This window comes from Alosa pseudoharengus, unplaced genomic scaffold (assembly GCF_046254945.1).
Source record: "Alosa pseudoharengus isolate Yale_2024_CS ecotype anadromous, Long Island Sound unplaced genomic scaffold, YU_APseudo_1.1 YU_APseudo_1.1_scf_15, whole genome shotgun sequence".
In the NCBI taxonomy this organism is placed as follows: Eukaryota; Metazoa; Chordata; class Actinopteri; order Clupeiformes; family Clupeidae; genus Alosa; species Alosa pseudoharengus.
The window spans coordinates 25100909-25115260 of NW_027468620.1; the positions used below are offsets into that span (position 1 = coordinate 25100909).

Sequence of the window (14352 nt, forward strand, 5' to 3'; positions counted from 1 at the left end):
CCGTATGACCGTGCACTGACATTTGTGTTTGTCAGCAGCAGAGAGGAACCTGTCATTTTCAACTCGTTCACAACAAGATCCCCCAAGGGCCTGTGCTACACATCCTCTCTGTAGAAACATGGTGGGGAAACAAAGGCAAGAACTTCCTTTCCACTCTATGTGTAAATGGATGTGTGTTACTGTATGTGTGTGTGTGTGTGTTTGTGTGTGTATGCAACATTATATGCATGCCTTATAGCTTGTGTGTGTGTGTGTGTGTGTGTGTGTGTGTGTGTGTGTGTGTGTGTGTGTGTGTGTGTGTGTGTGTGTGTGCTGTCCGCATGTTTATGGCAAAAGAGGATATGCATTGGGGGTTTTGTGAGGTTGCTTTTCCTCGTAAGCCTCTTGAATATGGTTGTGACAGGCTGTAGAGGGAGGTTGCTGCTATTCTCTGCACATGAATATTTCATTTTGCTTAAAGGGTGCATGTACCTAACAAGAGATGCATTTTCCAATCAGACAGGCAGCCTTCAAATAACCATAACAACCATATACAGTAGCCTTCTCTCTATAGAATGCATATAGTCACGTCAGTATCCCCTTCAACGAATTAGCACTATAGAACAGATATGTCAGAGAGCACATCATGTTCCAAGTCCTCACGATATACTGTAGGTTTGCATACAAGATCATATATGCTGCATGTTGGGCGATCATATGCTGTATGTTGGGCGTTCATACAGTATATGCCGTGGGTGATTTTATATGCTGTATAATTTTAAGTATATAAGTATATATACTCTTTTGATCCCGTGAGGGAAATTTGGTCTCTGGATTTAATCCAATCCGTGAATTAGTGAAACACACACAGCACACAGTGAGGTGAAGCACACACTAATCCCAGCGCAGTGAGCTGCCTGCTACAACAGCGGCGCTCGGGGAGCAGTGAGAGGTTAGGTGCCTTGCTTGAGGGCACTTCAGCCGTGGCCCTGTATGCTGTATGTTGGGTGAATATATATGCCGTATGTTATATATGCCGTATGTTGGGTGATTATATATGCCGTATGTTGGGTGATTATATATCCTGTATGTTGGGCGTTCATACAGTATATGCCGTGGGTGATTATATATGCCGAATGTTGCTGTATGGTCATTACCACACAACTCAAGTGTGTCCAAGAAATCTTGTTTCTTTCTCATCGTGATGGGCTTATATGTGAATAACTAATTGGTCGTTACAAAAATGAAGTGGATGCCTGTGTCCCCACACAGCAGTAAAAACAGTGGTTAATGAGGCTCGACTTCATTCCATTTGGAGTTCGTACATGATCTCCTTCTACATATACAATGATTCCGTTACATCAGCGTCTCTTGACACAGACACGGACACAGCCTTCCTGACCTGGGAGCAAGTCATGTGTGACTAACCTCATATGGGCAAATTAAGCCACTAAAAGTCACTCAGTCAGCCAGTTAGTTCGGCCAAGGTTGGCTCTCCTGGCTATAATTGGGGCAGTGGCCCAGTTAGGAGATCAGAGACCCTGACCTGCACCAGGGCGAGGCCAAATGAGATTTTTCCCCAGACAGCGGGCTTTGGGTCAATGAAGCACACGACCCCACACCAAGCGCCCAGCGACCCGTGGCCAATGTTTGCAGGGTAGGACAAATGGGCAGAGAGGAGAGATGGCGCTGCTTGATCATGTCAGCAGAGCATAAACAAAACACAAACATTCACACACACAGACAAACATTCACACACACACACACACACACATACACACACACTCACTCATCTCATACAGAGTAACATTCTCATACACGTTACTCTTCATATATATATATTCATCATCCCAAGACACACAAGATTCTCTAGAACACACACAAACATGCACATGCAGTGTACATGTAAAGGTCCAGCCATTTCACACCAATTAATCGGTTCACACAGACTGTCAGACTGTCATACACACATACACACACACACACACACACACACACACACAGCTCTTGAAGTCCCATCACAGTGGTGCATAATGATTGGAGCCGGCAGTTAATGGTGAGGTTGAGAGGCCGGGGGCCCGCTGTGCTGGGAGGGCCCTCTGCACGCAGGCTCCACGCCGCGCCGACCCGGGAAGCTGACTGCTCTACAACCATCTGCTGGCTCGGATCAAGGGAGCCGCCGTCACATCTGGGACCTAATGATTCCTCAACACCGCCCTCGTAGCAGAAGCAGAATCGGAGGAATATCACCACCACTGCATCAGTGCCAATGAACTTCATACCAAAGTTCATAACTTTGAAAAGGCCTATGATATTCTGAAGTTGAAGTTCTGGAGGGGGGGAAAAGTCACAAATATCCATGGAATTTTTACCTTAGAAGAAAAATATAATAAACTTGCAAACACAAGTTAATCATCAGGAATGACTTTGTATGCAGTAAATGCATTCTGTGGAAGGCATATGGATATAATCTGCTAGAACAAAAATAAGATCTCCATGGCAACATCTGCTTTAAAAGATATTTTGCAATCAAGACTGCTCCACCATTGAGGGTAACAGTCGGGCGGTTTAGGCAGTTGAACAAAGACAAAAAAAAAAGAGAACTGTATTAGGCTCGGATGATATTGTGTACGGATCAAGCCACAGAACCCCATGGCACCGGAAAACTTGGAGTGAAAATACTGTGGTCACTCAGTGTCCTCCGAGAGCCAACAAGTTTGTCTTCTGATGCGGCTCAATTCGACAGAAACTTTGAAATTGTCTAATCAGCACTGGGCTCTCTCACACTGGACCCATGTGTCTCCTTAAAATGAATCAGTGAAGCAAACCATTAATTCTTCCTAATTTGCTTTGTTTTCTTTTTTGTTTTATTTCATTGGCAGATCTAATCCAAACAAAAAAAAATAGGCAAAGCTCAGGAGGATGCCAAAGATTGTGTTTCCTTCGTTCATCTGGGGATGGGGCTTTGTGGATGTTATGTATAAGCCTGCTGCCAAAGCGCTCCCCGGGATGGTTATGACGATCGATTGGACACGGCCTCAGATCAGTCAAGCACGCCTGAACCCTTCTCTCCGGGCTGCCGCCAAGGAACCGGTGAGACATCCCCCGAGTCCGCATGATGAAGGCAAACAACACGGGATGAGATATCACTCTCTCCCTCTCTCTCCCTCTCTCTCCCCCTCTTCTCCCAATTAGAGTGTGTTGGCAAGCCCCCGGTTCTCCACCCCCACCCCACCACTCCCCTCTCACCACCCATGCCCCCCATCTCTCGTGTCAGGAGGGTCGCTAATGCAAGCTGTCAGTCATGGCACTACTGACATCTGTCAATATCTGGATTGACCACAGAGGGAGCATCAGGGGTGGCGGGACGATGACAGATGGAACGCGGGGAGTGTCCGAGACACGGAACGTGAATCGGATTTCGCCAGAATAGAGGAAATAAAACATGATGGCCATACAAAGGAAGACAAGTGTTCGGCCGGACAGAGAGAAGGGAGGAAGGAGAGAAGGAAAGGGTTGAGTGAAAGACTGAGAGAGAGGAGAAGAAGAAGAGAGAGAACAAGGGGCTGGCGTTTGGGGAGGAGAGGCTAGAAACAGGCCGATGAATGAATCAATAATGTGCAAGCCTTGGGAGCGTTTGATTGACAGCTCTCCGTAACACGGCTGGGGAGCGAGATGCTCGCTCGTGCGCTCCTCTCACCTCGCCTGTCCGGCTCTCCCCGCTATCACATTCCCACCGGCACCTCTAGGCCTCTCTCCCCTTCTGACCCCAGTTATTCTTCTCTTTTCGAATACACTTTCATTTTCTCTGCTCTCTCTCTCTCTCTCTCTCTCATTTCCTCCTCCCTCCCTCTCATAGCCGCAATTTCCCACTCATTCTGACAGCACAGGTTGAATCACAAAAAGATCATAAAATAAAGTGAACTCTTCCAAAAATGGAGAAATAATTTGTCCACATTACTAGCCAGTCAGCCTGATAACATAGCAAAGTGCTGTGAAAAACAGCCTCAGAGGAAATCATGTCTTGCTTTAACAAAACGCGCTCCCACTCTCTCTATTTCTCTCTCTCTCATAATTTGGATGGAACACACTGCACTGGTGGTTTCATATACAGTCTCATTACCCTTCTCCCTCTCTCTCCCTCTCTCTCTCTCTCCCTCTCTCTCTCCCTCTCTCTCTCTCCCTCTCTCTCTCTCTCTCTCTCTGCTGGCATGACGGAGAGGCTCCATTACCTCGGACAGTGTCTCCAAGCCTGTGTCTGTGCCTCCTGAAGCACACAGACAAGGTGCTGGGCAGCCCTTGGCTGTGCGGCGTGTCAGGGAGCAGATGGTTCCAGCTGGTCCGCAGCTGGCACTGCTGGTAGGTGTCGGCCGCCGCGTTCTCGGGATGAACGAACGGCCGGGCGGCCAGCCGGCTGGTTGGCTGGTGTGCTCTTGGCCCCCGCAGTGCCATCCCACCCCGTGCCAACCCCGCTGCTCCCCCGCACTGCTCCCTACGGCATGCCAGCCTACCTGCAGATGCTGCTCGTTTGTGGGTTAATGTGACTGATTCAGAGCAGATGTGTGCCTTTCAGAGTGTGTGAGAGATAGTATGTGTATGTGTGTCTGAGAAAGAGAAAGAAAGAGTATGTGTGTGTGTGTGTGTGTGTGTGTGTGTGTGTGTGTGTGTGTGTGTGTGTGTGTGCAGTGAAAAACATTTCTCAGACTGGATGGATTAGCATGCAATTTTCAGATGTGGACATCTTTTCAGTTGCTTTATCCTTCATTTTCCTCTTTTTTACCGTGAAGATCTTGTTTGGATTGTCCAGGGTTGTCCTTCGCTGGCATGCATACTGAGAAACCGTGGACTCTGAAGTGCTTGGTAAACCCACTTGAGAAGTATCCTGTGAAGACATTACACTGAAATGTGTTAGAATTACATGCATCCATCTCACAAGGATGTTAATGTGAGACAGCAGCTCTCTCTGTATGACGCAGTTCACAACTATCTCTTGACAGAGACTGGATGCTGACGGAAGTGGAGACACATGGTGAAAATCCGACAGCAAACTCAGCTCTGATTGCCCCCAAACTACAATCCGCAAATAAAAACTAGGTTGCAGGGGGTACTGTGACACAACTGGCTACAGCGTCCATATCAAATGTAGGACCCAAGTGCCCACAGGGGGACCCAAGTTATTCCGACCCAGGTTATTTCCTGATCCCACCCCATTTCTCTCTCCCACTTGACTCCTGTCAGTCTCTCCACTGTCCTGTCTGATTAAAGGCATAAAAGCCCAAAAAATAAAAAAGTTAAAACTAGGTTGCAATGAGAGAGAGAGAGAGAGAGAGAGGACAGTAGTTACAGTACTTTGACCCACTTGCTGTGCATTAGGTCATAAAGGGGAACAAGGCAAGCTAATGATCATCGGCGCAGAGATGAAAGGCATCACAATCAATTATTTTCACTTACCTGAGACATAAAGTATTTAGTAGGACCTAATCCAATTGGTTCTTTCCAAAAAGTAATTTCAGCTTTTGAGAGACACTGCCTGCCCCATTTGTAATGCATCAAAAGGATTACACATGTAATATTAATACACACAGGAACAATTATGACTTTGAAAGGATCTCTGTGGCTGTGGAAATTATCTTCAGAATAGTTACAACAAATCATGATGAAAATTTGGGATTAAAAATCTAGAGAAGCAAATGCACCATGACATCTTATTTCTTAAAAACACGGGAAGCATTTCTGAGCCCAAACTGAATAACATCTCTCAAAGCCATTAAAATGAGTATCTCGAATTATACCGAGGGAAAGGCATTTTAAAACAGAATAGGCCTACAAATCATGGCGATTACATCACCACACTCTCCTTAAAACTCCTCAAAGTGTAACTTTTAAGCTGTTTACGTTTCCGTTCTATCTTTTTTTATCTCCAAAATCAGTGGTGTAGAACTCTGCCTTATCATGCCATATCATGTATTCATTCTCCCTGTGCACTTAACACAGGTCATTTCATCAATTATCCTAGCTAATGTATCGGAACTCCCCCTATTACCGTCAGTCCCGTATTTCCGCCGTCTTCCGTGTCTGTCACTGAACTCATTGAGTGCCAAAAACGTAATATTACGTTTTTCCTTCCCATGCATTGAGTGCCAAAAACGTAATATTAAGTTTTTAGCTTTTTTTTTTTTAATTACGAAACTAGACACTCTAACACACCTTATATGTGATTTTGGGAACTCTGTGATGAATGGAAATGAAATATATGACGATCAAAAATTCATGAAAACGCACAATCTGGACATTTTATCTGGACATTTTATCATAACACGGTTGTCGCTTTGGGTCGAATCAGTGATGCATGCACGTCAGGTCAAAACCAGGCCATTTTCGTGGGTCTATCACTAGGTGGCAGTCTCGCCAGGTCTCGCTGATCACTTCCCGGAAAGTTTACACAAGTAAGTAACAGGCAACACTTCATATTTCATGAAAGACGTTATATCTCCATTTCTAGAAAAAAACAGCGATTTTGATGAAAACTAGCCACTGTTTAGCTTGGGATTTCTCAGGAACAGAGGCGTGTAGAAATACACGGTTTGCACCCACCGAGAGCTTAAAGTCTCGCCTTTTAATCGAGCTATTGTATGTGTTAGCTATAACACAGAATATGCTGTGGCTGTACAAAAATCATCAACAATGGTCTAGATTGCTGGCACTCTAGGACAAAGCTCCCGAAAACAGCTTGGCATTCAATGAGTTAATATCAATTTCTAACCGTTCATGTGCCGTTGAAACGGCGTAAATAGGCGACCCATCAGGCCAGCACTACAACTCCGAGCGTGGTAAACAAAATCGGATATTTCAGGCAGTAAACGCTCCTGTTAAGAACCAAACCAGATTTTGTTCAAATCTACACACCTATGGCTACTGAAAAATGTAAGCTTCATTTAGCAAATGTTATTTTGAAGTGTTAAAAAACATCGTTGTTTTAGAATTTCTGAACAAAAGTGGTGATAATTGGGGGTGTTACGATAGCCTACCTGGCTTAAGAGTTGTGTTGATTACAATATGGTGGTTTAGTGAAGAGACCTCTGAACTTCGCCTACAAAAAAGCCATCTTTGCCCATATAAGGATATCCAGATCCATATGATTTTATCCTATGGGAAAATACCATGTGAATTTTTGAATAATCGTGCCTGTCAAACTCTCGCAGTGAAGTCAGATCAAGTCTGTCAAGTTAGCAGTTGGCTTCCATGTAGCAAAAGTTTGCTGTCTTAATGTAGGCCTACCGAAGATCACAAAACCCACTTGAAGTCAGATGACGAAAGTGTGTAGGACAAAATGTCTGCATTTCAGACTTCTTCATCACCATGAGAGTTTGACAGGCACGATTAGGATTTTTCAAAATCCTCATGTTCACCCCAGCTCACACATTTTCACAAACAAACCAATTGGCTGCCATATGTTGTCTATGTGGATTGGCAGTTAAAATGAGAAGGTCAGCCAATCCACATGGATGACATAAATTGTGGCCACCTGTAAGGCCAGAAGTGAGCATGACAGACACCTTTAAAGATGGGGCAGTCAATTACAGTATAGACCTCTCCAGAATAAGTCCCGCCTCCGTAACTTCCGTATCCATCCAACTTCCGGGCGTCGATTGTCTATGGGAAATAACATGGCGTTTCGAAATATCATACCGGTAAAACATCTGTAGGTAGCGAAGTAGAAAAAGCTGGTGGGCAGATTGGCCTACACACTTCTGCCCTCTAATTTCCACTGGATTTTTTGATTGTCGGTGCCGTTTAAGTAGTATACTATAGACTATACTATACTAATACTAAGGCTGTAACTCTGGTTCTGTATGAGTCGTGTATGACCTCAAAGGTTTATTAATGTGACTTTTTTTTCTGCCTACCATGTCACCTAGGCCAATTGTGACTGTGGCTGTACCCCTGTATGTTGTATCTGATGTAATGTTGTATGTCATTTGATCTGTGTATTTTGTGTTGTATTTGACTAGCCTATAATTAAATGTATATGTAAATAAAATAATTAAAACATAAAGCATTAGCATACCTGCACCCAGAAATATCGGCCCGCATAGTAATGATAAAACTGATGATCGTAATTCGCTTAAACCACATAGGTTGCACACCATTTTGACCAAATGTGCTAAAAAAAATTAAAAACGGGAATCATAGCAAAACGTTTTGCTTGTCCCAAATACCCCCATACTCCTCAATAGATAGCAAGTAGGCTATTGGGAGATTGCATTGTCTATGCTGGTAAATAGTATAACACTGACTCTGGAGCCTACATAACACTGAAGAACAGCAATACACTGGCTCCCTAAACTGACAGAACGAGCCAGAGCAGAGCAGAGCTTACTTTGTGTTTATGTGCAATGTATGTAAGCGTCACAGCTTTTTGCAGGGCTTTTTAAATCAATGCATGTCTCATAAAGCGAATCTATCAGCTATAGACCTCATGAATGCCAAGGTGTGTCTGGTGCCTGCTCCCTAGTGAGGAGGAGATACATCAGTCAAGCCGTGGGAAAGGGCGCACCGACCGCCAGTGAGGCAGGTCGATAACCGTCAAAACGACATCATTAGATCTGTCGCGTTATGACATATCCACTGGAAATCCGCGTTGTGATCAAGAGTTGATAGCCGCGCTGCCCGCCGTGAGGCAGGCTACTTTAAAGTAAGTGAGTGAGGTAGCCTAAGACATCGGCTATAGCCTACTACAGCACAGAAAGCGAGAGACGCAGTCTGTCAAAAGTGTTTTGAAAAGGGTTAGAGTAGGCCTGCATATAGTGACTGAAAGAACGTTTGTTTGTTTGTTTGTTTCTAATGGCCTTCAAACCCAATATAGTCACAATTTTATACCAGTCTCAAACCATGCCTATTCAATTAGCCTTTATGTTGTGGGTATAGTTAGAGCCTGGATTAGATTGATAACATATTATGATCAACACACACAACACAGACACAAAAATAGCCTACCTCTCCCTGTGGGCCTACAGCACCCCCTAGTGACTGCTGTCTGGCAAATGCATCATCTAGGAAGATCAATCAGCCCACTTGCCACCTGGCAACCCTAACCCCACCTGAACCCTGCCATCAACAGCTAGAGAGTGCGCCTCACCTGGATGCGGTGCCTGCTCTCCACGGCCACCGGCCAGCCCGCCCTCATGCTCTCCGTGAACCAGCTGATGTCCAGCACCTCCGTGTCTGTGGCCAGGCCGGCAGCCTGGGCATGCAGCCAGGCCCACAGCTCCTTGGCTGGGTTTCCCTCTGCCACAACGTGGGTCACCTTATTGCTGCACACACAACACCAAAGCAGAGTGGGGTCAGGGAACACGTCCAGATTCCCATGGCATCCTCTCACTTTGGCAGCTACTGTAGACTTGCAGGCCCATTGATTTTTCCATTTCTGTATTTCGGTACATGGATTTATTTAGCAGTTCCTAGTTTGATCCAAATAGAACTAAAAGGATGGTAAAATAAGTATGAGCGTTTGTTGTGGACTGCACAGGCTTCAAAGGCAATTGAATCTTCTATTTTGGTGTGGTTTGAAAAGAGCACGGTCACCACCTCAACTATTTAATTTGTATGAACTGTAGTGCGATGAATTCAGTGTGAATGGGTCACCTTCCCTTGATCCAGAGAAGTGAGAGACTCTTATACCTGAATGAATTTCTGGCTTGTGTCTGAGAGAATCTAATTTCCCCAACACCTGAATTGCATCCAACACATCTAAGGCGCTGGGCTCGATGACACTATTAGAGCAGATCCAACAAATGTGTGTGTGTGTGTGTGTGAGAGAGAGAGAGAGAGAGAGATCAAGCATACTGTACAACAAAGCTCTCGGCAGACACACCCACACCACCAGCTAAGCCATCTCAAATTCCCCATTCCCCCAAACACTTTGTTTCATCACTGTTTAATTACTGCCCCAATCAGGGCACTCACCCATGCAGAGTCACTCCCACAGAGGGGCCCACCTGAGCGGCCTAAGGAGGAGGGAATCAGTGGAGTAGGGCCCCTGGGGTACCTGAATGTCCCCAAATGACAAGATACCCCTCCTTCATACCCTCACTTTCCCCACGAGTGGCACAAAGCAGAAGGGAGGTAATTGGAGTTATTGATGCTGACTAATTGGGCTAACTTGTGAGAACAGACACCGTTGTAGGCCTTTTCAAGCATAAAAAAAACCCACACATACATACACAAACATGGATGTACTGTATGAACACATGCACATCATGTCCACACAGATATATATCCCCCCCACACACTCACACACACACACACACTTCTGGATCTACTGTTGGACCACAGAAAGCTGTGTCTTTTGGCAGTGGTGGGCCTTTGATGTTCCATATCTGCTGCAGATGAATGGAGAGAGGCTTAAGGAAACCCAGGAGGCTCACAACTCACCGAGGGGATCAGACCCGCACTACCTGCAACAGCACGAGCTGGTGAAATCAGCTTTTAGCAAACTCTGAGAAGTCTTAAAAGTGGAGCAAAATTGTCTGAACAAAAAAAGTGCAGATTGACAGTTTAGAAAATGCATTTTAAGCACAGCTGTTGACTGGAGGCTCTCAGGCAGGCCTAATGGGTAACAGAAGTGCAACTGTTTTTTTTATTTATTTATTTATTTTTTGTTTTGTTTCATATCTTTATTTTTTGCCACATAAGATGCTTCGGCACATTAAGTCAAAAATAGCACTCGCGCTTTACCCCTTCAAACATAAATAAATAAAATAAAATATTTCTGTCTCCATCAGCAGAGTCCTGTTAAGAGAATGTAAGGCTGTGTGAGCGCTTGGCTGTGTGGCCTCTGGGGACGTGAGTGCAGGATTTCACACATTCCCCTGCCCAAGCTTGCTCCAGAAATCAATCACTAACGTGGCAATGTGAACAAGGTAAAATCATGCTATCCTTTGGGCTGTATTCAAGGTACGTTTCATAGTGTGCTAAATATCAATCGATCTCCTTCAATATTTATGATGCATTCTTTCTCTGATACCTTTTCTTCTATGCTGCCCATATCTTTTGTTCATGTTCTTTCTCTCTGACTTCTGTTTGCTGCCCTCCCCCTCTCTCTCCCTCCACCTCTCTCTCTCTATCTCTCTCTCACTCACTTTCTCTCTCTCTCTCTCTCTGTCAGCGCCCTAATGCGTTTTCAGGTTTGCTGTCGGATAAAAGCCCAGGGTAAATTTGACGCAGCAGATAGCTATTCAAGTGCCTGAACACCATGGCAAGCCCCACGTCACATACACAGCAGCAGCACAAAAGCTTGACTAGAAAGGAGGACTCAAGGTCAACTGGAGACTTGATTGTGAAAACAGATGCTTCTTTTTAATTTCATGCATACATGCGTCCATGTTCTCTCCTTTTAATTGAGGCATGATTAAAACATGGGGAAGGCGTAAACATTCAGCTCTGCTGAAGCACATTGCCAGTTCAAGGCCACCCTATGGTATAAAGAGACGTGAATGTACAGGGTTTTAGTGATCCGCGAAGGCTATGCAAAGCCACACAAAGCACTGATTTAGTTGGACAGGTCTTTTAATACATAGTCTTGTGCAATACATTAAGAAATAAATTAAAAAAGAGAACATTTTACCAGACACACACATCATTGTTATTTAGGGAGTGTTGGCTGGTAGGCAGCTGATAAACGATCAAACATTGTTGATCTCCTACTCCTACATGGAGCATTAAATTAGTCTTTGTCCTGAAACTCTTAAAAGTCTCATGAGCAAAAAAAGTGTGAAAATTTAAGCACAACTCATCTTAAGTCGTGCACGTCATTGCAAGTCGGCAATTAAAACACGACTTAATATCAGGAGAGTGAAATATCATGACGTGGCACTGACTATGTGATTTGCAGTCAAAAACCCTCATGGCCGACCCGCCCAAGTGGAGGCTATTTCTGTATACCTCCCTTGCCTCGGAGCTTTGTTCAGCGTCAGCAGGAGTGCCAACAATGGAGTATTTGAGCTGTTAGCGGAATCTGCAGATGGTGAGCGTGAGGAGCCCACCTGGTTTGCTGTGAATACAGGATGGTGAATAAGACGGCTGTAGTTCAGAGGGGATTGGTTAAAAACTTTATAGGACATGGCAGTTAAGACATGGCAGATCGAAGGGCTTGTTTGTTTATCTGCTTGTGTATGTTTGTTGGTTGGGTATGTATGATGCTAGGCATGCATTAATTAATTTGTTAAATTGCATTCTTTTTTTTTAGCTTTTGCCTAAAGGTCAAGAGTACACCCAGGTTGTGTGCCATTATTGCTTCACAGCATTGATGTGATTCACAGTGGCACAGTCTCTCTCTAATCCCTATATATCATATGTTAGTGCTTCCCTTAGACCTTTCTCATAAAACCATCCATGTCCACTCAAACGACACTTTGTCTCATTTGGCACTGCCAAGTGTTTGATAGCTACTCCTTTACAAAAAAAACTTTTTGATAGCTACTCCTTTCCCAAAAAAACTTTTTGATAGCTACTCCTTTCCCAAAAATGTTTTTTTCACAAGTTTCAAAAAAACGTGTAAAAAAACGTTATCACAAAGCTGAAAAATGCTGTAATCGCAGTGTGGCTGGTATATGTTCTGACAGTTCTTTCTTGTGTGTGTGTGTGTGTGTGTGTGTGTGTGTGTGTGTGTGTGTGTGTGTGTGTGTGTGTGTGTGACCTCAACCATGCAGAGAGAAAAAGACTATCAAACAGAAGCTGATATCAAATTCTACCAGCTTACAAGTTGTCCGTTTTTTTCTCTTTCTGTGGCAGTGGCTGGTCTGTTTCCTGTGGTTGGCTTCAAAGCGCAGTGTACTGAGCAGCGTGTGCAACTGTAGGTGCTCGACAAACTCAAGCTGCATTTCTGGGAATGTTGCCATGTCTTTGGCTGGGTTGTGGCAAATGGAGCTCTTCTGGCAGCAGTTACACCCTTCAAATACCCGCCCATCCAACACCCCCCCCCCCCCCCCCCCATCCTCCACCTCCACTCATTCAACTCCCTCTGGCCCCACCTCCTACCAAACACATGCACACACACACACACAGCTGCAGGAGGTCTGGCATAAACTGTGAACACCAGTAGTGCCTATACTTATGCCTGGCATAGTGTGTATTTAGTGGCCACTGGCCCTGGCACTGAGTGGATAAAACTCCCATTCCGATGCTCCCATTCTGTGTGTGTGTGTGTGTGTGTGTGTGTGTGTGTGTGTGTGTGTGTGTGTGTGTGTGTGTGTGTGTGATGGATAATTTGCCATGACACTGCTGGAGTCATTATGAACATGTAACCCCTTAACCCAGTTGGATAAAAAGCTGTTGTTCTTAGACATCCCTACATTTCCATGAAGTTTATTCTGTGGAGGGGATGCGGGGTCAACACTTCAAAATAATACAAAATAAATTGCCTACCTACAAATGTTTGTTGCTATTTAGTATCTTCCATGCTGTAGCTCTCACCCACACAGTAAAAGAAAGTTCCTGCCTCATTTTCTATGAAATCCTTGAGTCAAATATTATAATTTCAATACATGATATAACCATAGGTTCCATAAAAACAGTTCCTAGTTAAAATAAACACATGGTAAGGAACAGCTTATATACATCAAAAGAGTGTGTAAGTTTGCGTCAGTGAGGAGTGAATAAGTTATGCTAAACGACATCTGTTCAGCTGTAGGCATGTACCTGTTTAAACTTCAGGGACCTACCTGAGGACGTCCTCCACACAGAAGCCCTTTGATCTGGCCAGGCTGCTGAGGAAGCCTCTCCTGCTGCGGCCCATGCGCCTCTCCACTATGTACAAGGTCACCTTGGCAAACTTCACCTGGTGGCACTGAGCACCGGAGCCCTCGGGCCGAGGCCGTTTTTTCGCGGGGGGCAAGGTGGCGGAGTGAAACATAATTTTCTTTTTCTTTCTGCTTCTTCCTCTCTCTCTCTCTCTCTCTCTCTCTCTCTGTCTGTCTTTCTCTCGTCCTTATTTCCTCTCTCTCTCTTTCTCTCTCTCTCTCTCTCTCTCCCTTTCTCCTGGGTTTCTCCTGCAGGGTTTCTAGGCTCTCTGATTTCTAGGCTGCCACTGTCGCCTGACATTCATGTCACACTTCAGCGCTACCTCTGATGCACTCCAGAAGACGGCAGCCTTGGTGCCAGGAGTCTCTTATTTTTTAGTGTGGGAACAAAACAAAAAAAACAATGTGACAGTTGAGATGGTGCCTCTGGCAGAGTGGAGGAAATTCTGGTGACAGGTGTCAACGATTTGGTGATTGTGGAGTGGTGTTTAACTGCCAAAACAAAAGCCTGGTATAGACAGCGGCGTGCCTTTCTCTAAAGCATCTTGTGACAGCCCTACTGTGTCAACTATCA

At 44.9% G+C, this 14352-nt stretch overlaps 1 protein-coding gene across 2 annotated transcripts in view; it reads right to left on the reverse strand.

Annotated features, from left to right (window-relative positions):
• dntt (deoxynucleotidyltransferase, terminal) overlaps positions 1–13891 on the reverse strand; it is an 85198-nt gene extending 71307 nt beyond the window's left edge. For both annotated transcript variants that reach the window (XM_076285987.1, XM_076285986.1), the window contains exons 1-3: positions 13701–13891; positions 9119–9293; positions 4760–4861 (exon numbers count right to left, since the gene is read on the reverse strand). In XM_076285987.1, the coding sequence (XP_076142102.1) occupies positions 4760–4861; positions 9119–9293; positions 13701–13891 (468 nt within the window). The remainder of the gene's footprint in view (positions 1–4759; positions 4862–9118; positions 9294–13700) is intronic.
• Between the last annotated feature and the right edge of the window lie 461 nt (positions 13892–14352).